This window comes from Beta vulgaris, chromosome 8, assembly GCF_026745355.1.
Source record: "Beta vulgaris subsp. vulgaris cultivar EL10 chromosome 8, EL10.2, whole genome shotgun sequence".
Classification (NCBI taxonomy): Eukaryota; Viridiplantae; Streptophyta; class Magnoliopsida; order Caryophyllales; family Amaranthaceae; genus Beta; species Beta vulgaris.
Genome location: NC_079209.1, coordinates 18,862,704 through 18,879,486, shown reverse-complemented (window position 1 = coordinate 18,879,486; position 16,783 = coordinate 18,862,704). Strand labels below are relative to the sequence as shown.

General features: G+C 31.0%; 1 protein-coding gene across 4 annotated transcripts in view; it reads right to left on the bottom strand.

The window, feature by feature from the left end:
• LOC104901312 (floral homeotic protein AGAMOUS) overlaps nucleotides 1–16,378 on the bottom strand; it is an 18,007-nt gene extending 1,629 nt beyond the window's left edge. Inside the window, exons 1-6 of one of the 4 annotated variants that reach the window (XM_048635256.2) lie at nucleotides 15,582–16,378; nucleotides 15,078–15,323; nucleotides 2,985–3,072; nucleotides 2,584–2,645; nucleotides 2,377–2,476; nucleotides 2,230–2,271 (exon numbers count right to left, since the gene is read on the bottom strand). In XM_048635256.2, the coding sequence (XP_048491213.1) occupies nucleotides 2,230–2,271; nucleotides 2,377–2,476; nucleotides 2,584–2,645; nucleotides 2,985–3,072; nucleotides 15,078–15,310 (525 nt within the window). In that variant the 5' untranslated portion in view covers nucleotides 15,311–15,323; nucleotides 15,582–16,378. Of the gene's footprint in view, nucleotides 1–2,229; nucleotides 2,272–2,376; nucleotides 2,489–2,583; nucleotides 2,646–2,984; nucleotides 3,073–15,077; nucleotides 15,324–15,581 lie in introns of all 4 variants that reach the window. The other 3 variants (XM_048635257.2, XM_048635254.2, XM_048635255.2) reach the window with 3 other exon arrangements.
• Between the last annotated feature and the right edge of the window lie 405 nt (nucleotides 16,379–16,783).

Below are 16,783 nucleotides of genomic sequence, written 5' to 3'. Positions count from 1 at the left end.
CTTGATATGTATACTAGCTTGTTTTAGTTGCAGTTTCATAGTTTTTCATCATAATGATATGTGTTTTACATTTGCATGTTCAGTTTATATACTTCTCTGTTCTTTCAATTTGAGCATACATGCATGATGCATGTGTAACAAAAATAACATATAATCAGGAGAATGATGTATCTCATGGTCCTTGGTGTAAGATCTACTTGTTGGGTATACAATCCAAGGAACACGCCAAATATTAATTAGAACTAATTGAGTATGGAAGTATTATGGAGTAGGAAGTTTAAAATAATTAGAACATTATACTTAAGAGCTTAGGCAGGAAATAAATTACTTATTCTCCAATTATATTGTTTCCTAATTACTACATTTTAGAAGTCCAGTAATATAATTAGAACATTTTAGAAGTCCATATTCTAGTAGGAATAGAAGATCTTGTAAAGCCTATAACTATAGGATAGTAGGGGGCAATTTTTATTGAAGTTGAGAGGAAAAACATATAGTAGTTGTTATTTTTTGCAATTTATTGATTAAAGAAGAGGTGTTTTAAACCGTGAGTTAAATTCTTTGTGTCATTCTTGTTGTTTTTTTTTTTTTGAAGTGAAGTTTCTAAAACTATTTCCTTTTATCATGCTTTCCATAAGGTATGAAGTTGTACAACTTACTAAGTGATCAACTTCCTTTCTACTTCAAGAAAAAAAGTGATCAACTTCCTTTTGTTCTCAACTTTTCTCTTGATCATGCTTTGACACAAGGTATCTATTGATAAAGGGCTTTAATTATTGTGAAAGTATTGGGTCAGACCGTCTGACGTATTGTTTACTGTCAAACGGGCTGAGTCCAATACATCTTCTCTCTGCTTCACTTTTTTGGTCACCAGTCACTCACCACAATGGAAGTCTGTTATTAGATCAACCTCACGTTGCCAATTCCAAGATTGCTAACCCCAAATGCATCAAGACAAAGCAACACATGGAATAATGATCCCAACTATTTATAGGATTATGAAATTGTATTCTCCAAATCTCCTCACAGCAATACAAGTAGCGTCAATAATGGACAACAAAAAAATAAGCTTCCTCCCATTCTCTAATACTTGAGCTTCGGCTCATCATCTTCATGAAATTCTTCATGAAATTCTTAATGAAGATAAGACTTGGAAGATTTTCATGAAATTCTTAAGTTCTTTCATAAATCCTATTTTTCATGAAATTCTTAATCTCAGTCTCCATTCTTTATTGATCTAACAAAGAAGAAATAAATCAGCTAAGAGGAATGAAGAAGAAGGAGAAAGTGAGAGGAAAGCAGAGGTTAGTGTTTTTTTTTTAAATATTAGTTAGTTGTTAAATGAAAGAATAATAAAACTAAGAATCCCAAGTTACTTTCATTTAGACCTAATTTACTTTCATTTAGACCTAAGTTACTTTCATTTAGACCTAAGTTACTTTCATTTAGACCTAACTTACTTTCATTTAGACTTAAGTCACTTTCAGTTAGACCTAAGTTACTTTCAGTTAGACCTAAGTTACTTTCATTTAGAGGTAACTTACTTTCATTTAGACCTAACTTACTTTCAGTTAGACCTAAGTTACTTTCAGTTAGAGGTAACTTACTTTCATTTAAACCTAACTTACTTTCATTTAGACCTAAGTTACTTTCAGTTAGACCTAAGTTACTTTCAGTTAGACCTAAGTTACTTTCATTTAGAGGTAACTTACTTTCATTTAGACTAACTAAAAAAATGAAGACTAACTGAAAACAAATTCAGACTAACTGAAAAAAAATGAAGCCTAACTGAAAAAAAAAAATTAAGACTAACTGAAAAAAAATTAAGACTAACTGGAAAAAATTGAAACCACCTGAAAGTCGTCCGACCAAAGATTATGGTCGAACGAGTCCGACACAATACGTTCTCTTTATTATTTTGGCTTTTTCAAATACAATCTATTCAAATTTGAATCTAATTCCATGTTCTTCAAAGTTTGGTTGATTCTTACTGCACAGAATCCATCTGTATAACAGATATATGCATTTTAACTTTGTCCTTTTGCTTCAAAATTTCGTTTACTCAAGCATGAAAACAAAGCATCTGTAATCTAAAAATAGAACAACTACATTACTAAATGAACTACAACTCCATATAATTTTGATGCCATATTAGCTGCTTAGATATAGAATCGACATAAGGTTCATTTTCAAGCTGTTTTAGTAAGATGTATGGACAGATGAGATTACCCTTTTCTGCATGAACTCGATCTCAGCAAATAGAAGCTCATTCTGGCCAACACAGGAAACAATCATCAATATAACTAAAAAGCAAGAGGAAATCCCTGTCTATCAGCAAATTGAAAGTTTCATATCACTTTGATGATAGTTCTGTACCTTTTTGGACCTAATTCTGCTAATACCGCGCTCCAATTTAGTCTCAAGGTTCTTCAGCTCCTTCATACTTAAACTGCTCAGCCCTTCGCCCATCATGTGCCTGGAAAGCAACCTTTTGTTTTGTTTCAGATTTTTTTGTACCACACATTTTTATCATCTTGCTCCTAGAGATTTACATACCAATGTAATTTATCCAATGAGATTTACCTGTTGTTCTCTGTTGCAGTGCGAATTTGGTTCCGCAGCTTTGCAGCCTCTTGCTGATAATACTGCATTATAAATCCGAATTTTGTCAATTAAATTGAACAGTAGTCATTACATTTTCATACTACTCCGACACAAATCACAATAATCTGTGAAACTGTTTGGTTTGGAGGGAAACATTTCCATCAATAAGTAGTTATTGGATATTCTTTGGTTTGGTTAGCAGATATGAACGGAGGTAAAACAATTACCTTTCGAATATAAAGAGTGAAAACTAATCTACAATTGTGCTAATTCCTTGAAAATGTTGTTTATGGAAGATCATTTGCCATTAAAGTTATCTATATGTTCTTACAAAACTTTCACATATGAGAAAAATGAGAAAATTAAATCCGGTATGTTACCTGAGCATTGGCTTCAGCAACTGAGCCAGCACCGGATTGGTCAGAGCATGCTTTCTTGTACCTATCAATTGTGCCCTTGACACTGCAGCTAAAGATTATTAATTAGTTGCATGACCTAATATTTTTCATTGGCTTTCAGTAACAAAATGCCAACTCCATCTCACACATCTTCAAAAGAGTGATGAAAAAGATATGTGGATCACCTTACATGTCAAATTTAAGCTTCAAAAGCGAATAAGGCTCCGTTTGGTAGGGCGTAAAACGTTTTCCCGGAAAACTGTTTTCCTCTATTTTCAGTTTTACATTGTTTGGTTGGCAAAAGAGTGTAAAACCATTTTCCCTTGGGGTAAAATTACTCTCCAAGGATGGAAAACCATTTTCCTTTCAAAATGAAGGGAAAACTATTTTCCTTCTTTCTCTTGTACACTCCTCTCACTACCTCCTTACTTTCCCTTTCATTTTCCTTTCATTTCATCATTTTTTTTACATCGAACCAAACAACGGAAAACTAAATTTGGAATTGTGTTTTCCATTGTAAATTGTTTTCCATGAAAATCATTTTACACTGAAAATATTTTACGCCCTACCAAACGGAGCCTAAGAGCCAATTGCACACATATAACTAGGAAATTGTTAGAAAAAATCTAAACGTTTAGGAATATTAATTGATGAATTCAAGACTAGAAGATAAAGAAAAATACATAAGAGTATAGCTAAAGAAAAGAAATCTTTTTCTCAAAATTTTATATTTGTCATACATACTCCTAAAGCTCATTTTATCAACAACAAAAAAGGATTTTTGACAATGTACCCCTCAGGTTTTACGAAATTCATGAGGTCCTATGGTTTCAAAAATTCATCTGGTACCCTTTAAGTTAACATAATTAACACCAATCAATTCTTGAAGATGTCGATATATTATATGCAAACTTAAGGGGTGCCCGATTAATTTTTAAAAACGTGAAGTACCTTATGATATTTGTAAAACCTCATAGTACATGGTGAAAAATCAAATTGTGAATTCTAGCGTAATTCTATTATAATATTTTCATGCTAACGTCTTTTGAAGTGAAATTTTATTTCATGAATTCCCAATGTTCCTTTATGTTATAGTTAAATACAAAATGAACAAGAGTCACAAGATGAACAATCTTCTAGGCGTGGATCTCACTTTCCCAAAAGTAATATTCCGACCCTATTCGTAAAGCACGGGTTTCACGAAATTCACCTTCGAGATACAAAGAAGAAACCAATAGTGGTCACGCTTACTATGAACACTATCAATTGAGAATGAATTTGTGAGAATTTGTGAAGATGAAGAACTTCTTAGATTTACTTTAAAGTTTTAATGCAAATAGAGAGAATTAGTTTTCTCATTATCCTTCATCATATGAGATGTCTCATATATATACCAATGCTTTATTGTTACATAAACCGAATCGCTACAATGACAACCGTCAAATAAATCGCGAAATCACGCAAAGAGCAGCGGAAAACAGTGCGGCCATCGCGAGTCGCGATCAGAGTCGCGAGTCGCGATCGAGCACTGACGCGAGGTGCGACCAACACTTTGCCTGCCTCCCTCTTTGCGTGTTTCCTTGCTTGGCGATTCAGTTCTGTCGCGAGGTGCGACAAAGGTTGCGAGGTGCGACATAGGTCACGAGTCGCGACCAACAGCCCGCTTCCTCGCCTGTGCTTGTGCGAGTGCTGCGCTTGTGATAGTCATACAACCATTGCTAGTTATTATATATTGCATTGTTTAATCCATGTATAATTTGAGCAACAACACCATGCCCAAGCAACTCAAATATACATCATGAAGTAAGCTAACCTTATACTCTAAATCTCCAACACTCTACCAATTGTACCGGCAAAAAGAGATGTTTGGGGGGTAAAAAACACTATTGTGGACAGCAACATATGACTTCTCATACAAATTCAACTACCACGTCCGCTTATCTTCCATAAGGGTTATGTATTACAAACATTATCATAAAAAGTATTATTTCAGAGTTTATAACAAAATAATTGAAATGGGTACATCATCAATCATCATGTGTGCCTTGCCTCATTTCCTAAACATATTATTATACCTATTGTCAAACAAAGACTCATCAATTTGATAAATTGATAATCTTAAGAAATCTTCTCATTTGGGATCTGTATGCATGTACAAGATTAGAGCCTACACAATGGTTTGATTCAAAAATTTGGATCATCAATTATTTTAATATTTCCTCTCTCTTCCACCTCACTTATGATCTATCATTAGTTTTTATGCTTTTTTTACCCATAATGGATGATCTACAATTTTGAACTTTTTAACCATTGGATTGGTTTTTTTAATGCCATTAGATTGTTGCCAACTCACCATACATGGGGCCTACCAATTATTTTTATTCATGAGCTTTAACTATGATCGGATCATTGCAATGATTTGATCATCCTCCTCTCTCTCCTTTTTTTTTTCTCTCCTAATTCTTTATAATATTTTTCTCCCTCTCTCCTCATGATCTAGTTTGCAGATCATCCAATGGGCTCACTCTTATAGTATACAAATAATTATCGTTCACAACGAATTTGACAAAAGCTTTTCGAGTACACGTATATTCTATAAGAAATGTAAGTAAATGTATATATAATTCTATCAAGCATTGCCATTTTTTTCGAACTAATATGTAAATTTCTAAAGTTGGATTTCATACAAAAGTTAAATGGAGGGTATGTTTGCATTAATGGGGTGATAAAAGTGAAAATAAAGAAAATTAAAGAGGTTAGAGGTGATTATGAAAGGGAAGAAGCATTGATAAAGAGGATAATCTAGTGTTATTAAGAAAAAAAATGGTTGAAGGGAGGAGAATGAAATAGTGATAAATAAAATAATAGTTACTCACCACCTCCTAGAATAATTGTTACCCTCATTTAGGAGACAATAGTTTATTTCTTCCTCTCTTCTCATCACAACAACACTACATTACCCCCCTTTCAACCACCTCGACTGCTTCATTATTTCTTAATTCTTATTTACTCTCCTAATCATTCCTCTCAATCTAAGCATAGCCAGAAAATGGTAGATATTAAAGGAGTTTGTAAGCCTACATCTTTGCGCTACCATTTCCAGATACTAGTTTATTTTTTGGAAAATTTATCAAAACCTACCCTATAAAAAAGTTGTAAAAATTAAACTACCTTTTAAAATAAAATTGTTATAAGAAGCAATCTTTGATCGGATTCCAAATGTTGACCACTCTTTCCGGCATTAACTTTTTTTCTCTTCTTGTATTTCTTTTTCCTTTCTTATTTGTCCACTTTTACCCAAAATTTTATTCTCTTTCGAAAAAATAGTATTAAGGGTCCGTTTGGTTGGAAATATTTTAGGCTTGAAAACGGATTGAGGTAACACACTCCCTTATTTTTTGTTTGGTTGGGTTATCCATTTTTTCACTCCCTTACTAGCCCAATTTTGATTCCCCCATCTTGAAACCCTCCTCACACCATAGGAAACAAAAAGTAAGGGAGTCATTAGGCCAATGATTACATTCCTACATCAAAACAAACAAGTGTCTAAAGTAACACATTCCATTTCCATTCCATCCTTTCATCCCATTCCATTCCCTTTTCATTCCTTATTTTGAACCAAACGACCCCTAAATGGTGATTGTTTGGCAAATTCAGTGGAAATGAAAGAGAAAAGAAGCACAAAAAGAGACGCTCAAAATATGTTTTTACCTGTGGAAATCCGGTCAAAAGTAGCTTCTTAGGGGTGGTTTGGTTCAAAATAAGGAATGGAAAGGGAATGGAATGGGATAAAAGAATGGAATGGAAATGGAATGTGTTACTTTAGACACTTGTTTGTTTTGATGTAGGAATGGAATCATTGGCCTAATGACTCCCTTACTTTTTGTTTCCTATGGTGTGAGGAGGGTTTCAAGATGGGGGAATCAAAATTGGGTTAGTAAGGGAGTGAAAAAAATGAATAACCCAACCAAACATAAAATAAGGGAGTGTGTTACCTCAATCCGTTTCCAAGCCTAAAATATTTCCAACCAAACGGACCCTTAGAATATTTTTTGTTTTGATAGGTACTTCATTTTTTTACAACTTTTGATTTATTAGATAGATTTTCATAAATACAATTTTTATAAAAAGTAGTTTTTGACGGGAAAAAATTAAATGAAATTCTATTTCTTTGCCACTTTGAGGTGGTATTGAATACTCACAAAACCCTGTGAAGAGAAAAAAATTAAATGTTTGGAGAAGGAGTTTCATTACCATGTGTACACTTTCTTTACAAAATATAAATGTAGAGGCAGTTTAGGATTACCCGTAAATGAATGTAATCTATAATTATTTTTTTCCATCTTTTTATTTCCTATAAGTAGAATAGCAGCCTGTTTAATTGATGGTCATAAATGGTGATAATGTAATTTAGTGTAAATTTGTAAAGAAGTTACCATGTCAATGACCATGGTAATGAAAAAACTTAATCACAAAATATTAATGTTCCTATATAAATTTCCATTATCATCCAATACCACATTCCCAAGTCGTAATTGATAGTAATGAGATTTTAGGAAGAAAATGGATGTTTTGGGATCAAGTAGAATTACCATGGGTGATTTCCTTTACAAATTTACACTGTAATGCACCATCATCTATGAGATCTAACCAAAATGGCTGTAATTGTTTGGTAATTGAGGGAGGTCTTACTTATTAAGGGAGACTTAGGTTCAAAAAGCATCTATCTCTATTATATAAGGGAAGGGGGAGCAATGGTGTCCTCTTTTGAAATACCTATTTTACCCCCCTTCCCTTTAGAAATTACAAAAGGATTGTAAAAATTAAAATCGACACTCAAAGAAAACTACCGAAAATTAATTTACAACACTCACTCACAAATCACTTAAAGAAGAAATTAAACTTTACAAATCACTCATATAATTGAGAAAATCACATCATAAAAAATCACGCAAATCATTCAACTAATCATGAAACTTTATTAAAACTTAAAACTAACATACAAACTAAAATAATAACCTAGAATGGCAATACATACAAAAACATTTACAAAAATTTACTTACAAATCCATATTTTCAAGAATCATTCACAATTAATGTGGGCCATGATAGTGAAATCATAATTTAGAAGTTAAACAAGAAAAAAAATTATTTACTTTTTTTATAGTGTTTCCTATATATAATAAAAAATTTACATCTATTTGGACCTATCTTTTTCTATTATATAATAGCGATTAATTATCAAGGTAAAAAGGTTTATGTAAAATATCATTCAAGAAGTAAAGTACAGCAAATCTCTATTATATAAAAGAAGGGAGGAGTTATGGTGTTCCTAAATGAAGAGACTATGTTCACCCTTCCCATTCTAAATTACAAATTCACTTACAAATCAAATGGGGCTTCAAACAAAAATATCAAAAATATAATTATAACAATCATTCACAAACTACTATTTCTGAAAAAATCGACTTGAAATGTGTCCACTTTCTTTACAATTTATAAAGTATTGTACTTAATTCAAAAATCAACTAAATAATTATAATATTAGAAATCATAAATAAATTCAATAAAATTTCTATTTTGCTCATAGAATTTAACTTTGAAAAGTAAAAAAAAACAAAAAAAAAAAATGGTGAGAGACTTAAGTGACAGAAACTAAACCAATCAAATTTTATAACTAAAAACAGTTATACTTCGTATGTCTAATGTTCAAAATTTGACTCTTATGTCGAAAAAAATCGAGTTTTCTGTTTCGAAAAAAATTCAAGCACGCATCGCGTGCAAAAAATTCTAGTATAAATATATTAAAAGGCGTGGGAAAGAAAGCTTATATGCCACGTGGCACTCTCCTCAAATTTCTAACGTAAATGCTTTAAGTCTATGTGTACTCCTCATTTAAAAAAAAATGTGTAAGTGCAAGGTATCGAATACGTGACCTTTGAAATGAAAATTAAGAGCTTAATCATCAATACACTATAACTTTGTTGTCTAATGTTTCAAATAAAATATGATAAAGTCTTGTAATAATTTAACTAAAAAGACTTAAACAAGTACATACATCTATAACACTTATTGCGCAACTTACAAGAGAATATTGATGTCATATTCTCTTACCATAATTCCTTTTAAGGTATTGTTTTCAAACTCAAACCCTTCAATTTTTTTACTTATCGCGTCATGGCGTTTTTTTTTTTAATTGACAAAAAATACGAAAAATAGCAAAACAAATTATGGAATTTTAAAATAGTAACATATTTATTTATTGTAACTGACTCGAGGCATCGTAACATAGTAAGGAGAAAAAAACTAGTTTTCAATGAAAACTAGTGTCTCCAAATAAATGTTCAAGAGAAAATACAATTACATGTGAGTTTTCTTTGTTTGGTTACTTTGGAGGAAAGTTAGAGAATAATGAAAAATAAGATTAACACTTTTCCAAAATAACTTTTTCCTTCCAAACAAACGCTCCCTTAGTCATATGTTAGCAACAGCTCATTGACCTCATCATTTACTCCCTTCTTTGTTCTCCCGGATAATTAACTTTACCTTGTAGTATTATGAAATGTGAAAGATAAATTCCACGAATCTTAATTGTTACACTCATATCTCAGAACACAACACTAAGTAACTAACCATCATTTTTTTCTTCATTAGACCAATAACTTAAGGTATAATTTAGCTTCAGAGAATCAGAGTGATAGAACACGTACTCTATGTATATCACTATAAGGTAATGATAGATGGCGGGTAAATTTAATGAGATGATATGTTTTGCAAATTTCCACTGAAATTTGCCATGTTATATGCCAATCTCGATAGATAGAGACTCAATTTAAATTGTTTTGTTCCCTCACCATATTCAGAAAGTCTTGCTTCATGAACGCCATTATGAAATATCAGTCATTAAAATAATTTTGGATAAAATGTTTGGCAAAAGTTTCAAAGAAAGTAAAAATAAAAATGGTAGAAATATTATCAGAGTGAGTGTCAAATATCACTTTATTACTAGAGCCAAAACATCTAAAGATTGACATTTACACAAACATAGCTTCAGTCAGACAGCAGAATTAGACGAATTAATTAGGGTAACTGTAGTCTGGCTAGATTGAGTACTCAAAAGAATAAAATTTATGGAAAATATATTTAATGAGAGATGTCATCTACTCATCTTAATTCATATCTATACAAATATAGCGCGAAAGAAAGCCTAAATGCCACATGGCACTATACTCAAGGTATCGAACACGTTACCTTCGAAATGATAAGTAAAAGTTTAACTATCAATATATTATGACTTTATTGTCTAATGTTTTAAATAAAAAATGATTAAGTCTTGTAATTATTATAATTAACTAAAAAGACTATATATACATCTCTAACATTCTTATTAGATCACTTACATGAGAATATTGATGTCATAATCTCTTACCACAATTTCTTTTAATATATTGTTTTCAAACTCAAACCTTTCAATTCTTTTACTTATCATGTCGTGACGTGAATTTTTCAATTTTTTAATGGACAAAAAATACGAAAAACAGCCAAATAAATTATAAAAAAAACGAGTTAGTCATGAATTTATCAAGTACCAGACTAATCGAAGTAGCCCAACTACTCCTCCAGTCAAGGAAAAGTCTCTTCATTTTACAAAAAATACTTTTATGTCAGAACTCAATTCCTGAAAAACAATATTTCTAGTCTTTAGTTATTCTATTTCTATTTACTAATCCGTCCCACATTTTTTGCAATTTAATACTCAAAATTCATCAACTTTAACCATATTCTTTCACTAACTTATTAGAAAATGTCATTATAAGAGATATAGTTAGATTTTGTATGCGGAATTGCGGATATATTCATGATACTAACTTTTTATGACTCTTATTCATGTATAAACATATATTACTCCTTCCGTCCTATAATGTATTGCTTGTTTAATTTTTGGTGGATCAAACTTTAAAATTTTTGACTAAATATTTTGATTAATATATATTAAAAAAAGAACTCATGTCAGATCTTGTTTTATCTAACTCAACGTGTTGTTTCACATTATCAACTTTTTGTATATTTATTAATAAGAAATTGAAGATATCGAAGGTCAAAAGTCCTTATTGGCGACTGTGTAAAAAAGAAACAAGTATTATATCATGAGACGGAGGAGAGTAATAGTTAAAGAGGTGAATCGAAATCTTTGAAAATTGATATTAATTTTAAAGCTAGTTAGCAGTAACCCAATTTGACACTTTAAGAAAAACAATGTGTATTGTCTATCAAAACCCATCTACTCTTCTACATCTGGACGATTTAGGATACTGAAAACCAATAAAATCTCTTAAATAAGAAAAAAAGTTTTCACCATGCTGAAATGTTCTTCGCGCAATGAAAAAAGGGGGCAGAATGCAATACACAAAAGCAGAGAATATGATGAAGATAGACATTACAAGCAAAGTTCAAAAACAAAATATAAACCAAAAAAGTGCAAAAATTCAGATATTTTCATTTATTACCCAAATTTTGCAAATAAACAAGCGAACAAATACTAGATGAAAAAGAGATTTCACATCAAAGAAAGAAAATCTCGTAATTTCAAAATGTGATTGAGTGCAAGTATGAGCAAACAATATGAATGTTTTCACTTCAAATGATTACATTTGAGAGGTCAAATTTCAGTAATTATTTTAGTCAAATCAATCTTATATCACATAATTTAGTCTAACACGAAAGCCAGAACACAACAGTAAATTGACAAACCTCAGTAAACTTGAGGTCAGAGTTTTTACTGTTTACTTTACTTTCCTATCTGACGTGATGTAATTTAGTATGATGGAGCATATGACAAAAAATATAATAATTAAATAATTAAAATATTGGCTGGACTTTCTTGATTTTGCTGATACCTTAATTTCCTCGAGGAAGTGATTGCCTAAGTTCTGCCACGCTGTCACGTGGTCCGTTGATATGAATGGCCCAGAAGAATACTATTGGTAGATATCTGGGCCACGTGTCAGTAAAACCTATTAACCGTTGGATAAGGACTCTCTCATTACCCTAATACCCAAGGGTTTTGGAAGTTTTTAAAACTAAATAAAATGCTAAATTTAGTCATTTCTGTCATTAATGATATTTCAAGTAGCTGAGGTAGGGTTCTTCCTTTCTTCTTTCATGCATGAGTAAACACCAGTCAAGCTTGTCCGTACACTTTCTTTTTTCTTATACCACCTCTGTTTTTTTAATTGCAACGATTAGACATTTTCCCTCTCTACTTTATCTCAAATCGTTGCAACTAAAAGAAAACAGAGAGGTAGTATCTTTTATCCTTTCTTTTTCATTTTTGTATTATAAAAAACATGATAGAAAATTAAAGAAAGTTTTTGTTGAACTTGAACTTCACTAATTTTTATAAGGATAATTTTTGTATTTTGAGAAAAAATTTATAAGTTATTTGGAGAAGGTAATTTTTATAGTAACTAAAACAAAGATAAAAAGTATATGCTTACTTTTGTCATCATATCAATTTTTTATGCCATTTTGGGAGATAAGTCTTTTTTTATGTATTGTAGCACAAATTTTATTCAAGGAATCATTTATAGGAAGTAGGGACACTGTATTTTAGACCGTCTTTCAAACTCAATAAAACATATTAAAAAACAAGAAATAAATCTCTTTAGGCCTTTAGGGTTAGCATGTGTACCTTTTTAGGGTTTTTTTTCCAATATTTAAGGTTATTTTGGAGAATTCCCAATAGTCTAAAACACCGAGTAGCCGTGTTTGATTTCCCTTTGTAATAAATTTTCTACTTAAAACAATAATTTTCTATAATAAAAATTAAAAGAAAAATGATTCTAGGTAACGATTAAGGATTTAAGGAAAATAAATCCTGAATTTCGAAAATTTATGTAAAGTTTCACTATAATCTTAAGAATATAGGAGCATTATGCTTAACAAAAAGCCATTTTTCAAAATTTTCAATTTTCTTTTATGTACATAAAGAGTTGGTATTCCAAAGATGGGAAGAAGTCAAAATGAACGGTCATAAGAGGACAGGAACAATTAGGTAAAGTAGATAAAAACTTAAACCAAATTTGTATAATTATTCCCAAAAAAAAATTCTTTAATAGTGGGCTGATGTGAGTTAAAGTACAAATATATATTCAGCACTTGACCAAATTAACTAACTAATATTATTTCCTTTAATAATTTTGTTAGAGTAGTACATAAATTGCTAAGAAAGGAAGAGTATTGTACAAAAATATCTATACAAGATCTAGTTTCAAGTGAGCCTAATATATCCCTAATAAAGTGAAAGAGGAAGGAAAGAAAGGTGTAAAATAGGATGATGCAATTTGATTGGTTCTAACACTCTCTGAAATAACACCAGCAGGGACTTTGTTGTTTTTGCTGTTTAAGACTCAGCAGTGATGAGATCACCTAAGAGAAGGGGGGTTCTTTTTTATTGATAAAAGAAAGTGTGAAAATATAAATAAATCAATGAAAAATAATAATAAATATTTTTGAACTAAGAGAGAAAGTGAGATCCTTTCACAATCTAAGAGAGTGGGTACCAAAACTTATTTCCTTTCACCATTCAAGTTAAAAGAGTTACTCCTTGTATAGGAAATTAAATCATCACTTATCCTCTTACTTTCTTTCTTTGTCAAAATTACCCTTCTCAATCCCAAAAAATAAGTAAAAATGAAAAAAAATAAATTAAAATCACCTTGTATGATGTGACCAAAAGATTCTTGTTTCACTGAGACAAAAATCCCAAAGTTTGATCTCTGCAATTTTCTTTCTTCTTTATTACATGGTCTTTAAGTTATGACTTTATGTAACCCTAATTATATGTTTATATAAATTAGAGAAATTCTAAATCAGGAAGACCTCTTCTGATTTTGATTATGTTCTATAACTACTAGCTTTTTTCTTACTAATTTTGACTCAGCTTGCCAAAAGTTGAGTTTTCTTGTAATAAATAGAAAACAACCCATATGTTAAAAGGTGTATTCAAAACCCTAATTTTGGCTAATTTGTTGACTTGAAACACAAAACAATCACTTGTGACAACAATTTCAAAGGCACCTAATTATAGACAAGGTAATATAGTGTTCTGAGATTATACAAAACCCTAATTTAATTACGCCACGCTAAGCTACTTGTTCTAAAAAAAACTTCGAAACGAAAATCGGAAATTTGATTTATCTTAAGGAGTGCCCTATCTAATATCTATATCCATTTGATCTACTAGTAGTTTGTTTTAGTTGGTATATGATGGGTTTTTCAAAACAAACTTTTGTGGGTGTCCTTTTGTTTTAGCTTTATGGGTAACTGACAAGCTATTAAGGAAGTGTCAAGAGATGGGTGGAGGGCATGGACTAATCAGAATGTGACAACTTTGTAGTAGTAGGCCTACCCTTCCTTGTTCTAGCATCATAGATCATGCCATGGTACTTTGAGTTTTAGAGAGAGAAAGGAAGAAACATAACCAAAAGTAGAGAGAGAAAGAACAAAGTTAGCAACAATGGAGATTGGAGGGGGGTGGATATAGCAAGCTAAGCTGATCTCACAGGACTGCATACTTTCCCAATTTTCCTTTCTTTTAAACCTTTTTTTTTAGGTCTGTTATATTTTCAACCTAAAAATAAAATAGAAAAATTTGCCTAACTGCTGATATTTCCTTGTATTACAACCAGATCTATGCTTCTGTCAATCAAAAGAGTAAAGCAAGGACTGATATAAAGAAATATAAAAGGGTTCCTAAAGCTCTTACAGAGAAAAAAACAAAACTGGAAAACTAAGAAAGACAATAACTTTGATTTCTTTGTTTAGGTGAAAACTCTAAATCTTTAATGCATACTTGTTCCAACATATAACTAATTATGTATATATATACATATCCCAATTCCTGATTCTTTAAAATCCCATTTGAAGAAACACCCTACATGTAAAATGTAACACTTTAATCTTCAAAATTGTGTTAAAATTGGAAGAAAATTGTTTGATTTAGCCAAGTTAGAAAGCACAAATTCAATGAAAGGGAGAAATGATCAAATATGTAAGACATGTATATATATATACCTATGATTAGCATACTCATAGAGCCGGCCTCGGCTTGAAAAGACAATAAGAGCAACTTCAGCATCACACAAGACTGATAATTCATAGGCTTTCTTCAGCAATCCATTCCTTCTCTTGCAGAAGGTAACTTGTCGGTTCGTTGTGTTTTCTATCCTCTTGATCTCAATTTTACCCCTTCCCATCTTTCTTTGGCTTGATGGAGAACCTTCCATTGTTTGGGTTGGAAATTCCATGCTTCCTAGCTTTCTGAAAAAAAAGTAACCAACAAACCAAACATGTCACTAACACAAAATTTCACACATATAATATAAATTATAAAGAATCAAAAAGATAAATAACTGTTAGTTTATCATTAGACCAACCTAGCCATATATCTTAATCTTATTACTATTTAACTAAGCTACAATTAGACTAATTTGTTGGCTTTAATGTTCAATTGAAGGAAAGACAAAATTGTGAACAGATTTCATATTGATCAACTTGATATTTCAAGCTTAAACTGACCTGATTGAGAAAATGAAGAAATTAGGAAATAAGTTGAAAAAAAGCAAAGGTTTCTGAATTTTGGGTGTTTTGTCTCTCTCTTTTTTCTTCCCTAAATTTCTGCAACAACAAGAAATGAAAGAAAACAAAATACAAGTGAGTTTGCCCTTAGAGGTGGGTATTTATAAAAGTAGAAACCCATTTAAAATATCAACTTATTTTTAAATTTCATAAAGTAAACAATACAAAAAATAAATAAATAAAAACTTTAAAAAAAATAAAAGAAAAATTATTACAGTAGTGGATTTGAAGAAGACAAACAGGGTATTGGAATATCTTTATTTGGACGGTTTTGGTTGAAAAAGAGAAGGCTAAAGAAGGAAATCAATTAACATATTCAGACTCCATTAACAGCTTGAGTTTTTATCTTTCTTGTGACTGAAAAAATAAAAAATAAAAAGGAGAGGGAAGAGGAATTTAGGAGAGAGAAAGGGGAAAAGGACTTCTGAAAGCTATTATTAATGGGGTGAATGAGACGTTCAGCTCAGGGTTGCGCACTCTTCCTGCCTTGTGAAAACTTTACTCACTATTTTTATTTTTATGTTATCAATCAATGAGTGGTGAAGAACAGGTGATAGGACTTCTCATTTTATTTCTGGTTTCTACTTCAATTTTTTGTGTTTTTTCTATAATATGGGGTTTTGATGATCTGATATACTACTAACACTCTTGGTTAAATTCGTTTCGTGTTTTACTGTTTGGCGTGCAACTAACCAATAGTAGACAAACTAATAATTAATCAAAAATATGTTGATGTAACATATTTGTATCGATTCTTATAAGTTATATCCACAAAATCTCTTATATGTCATGTAAAGCATGTTATAAAGTGAGGGTCATCCTCTACCTTCAGCCATGAAGTTCGAGTATTCTCTCAGATTGTTTTACTCCATGTGATCCATATACTACTAAAAAAATTTATTAAATATTTTCTATAATATTCGATCCCAAAATTTCAAGTTTATATACTTAACCATTAAACCAATTGGTAACTGGTATAATCATTTTAAACTAAAACATTAATAAATGAATAAATATATGTGTACCCGGGGAGTAGTCTCGACCTAAAAACTAGTTTTATAGAGAAAATTTATCGTTTATAAATTTAAGTGAAAGTATTGGGTCAGACCGTCTGACGTATTGTTTACTGTCAGACGGGCTGA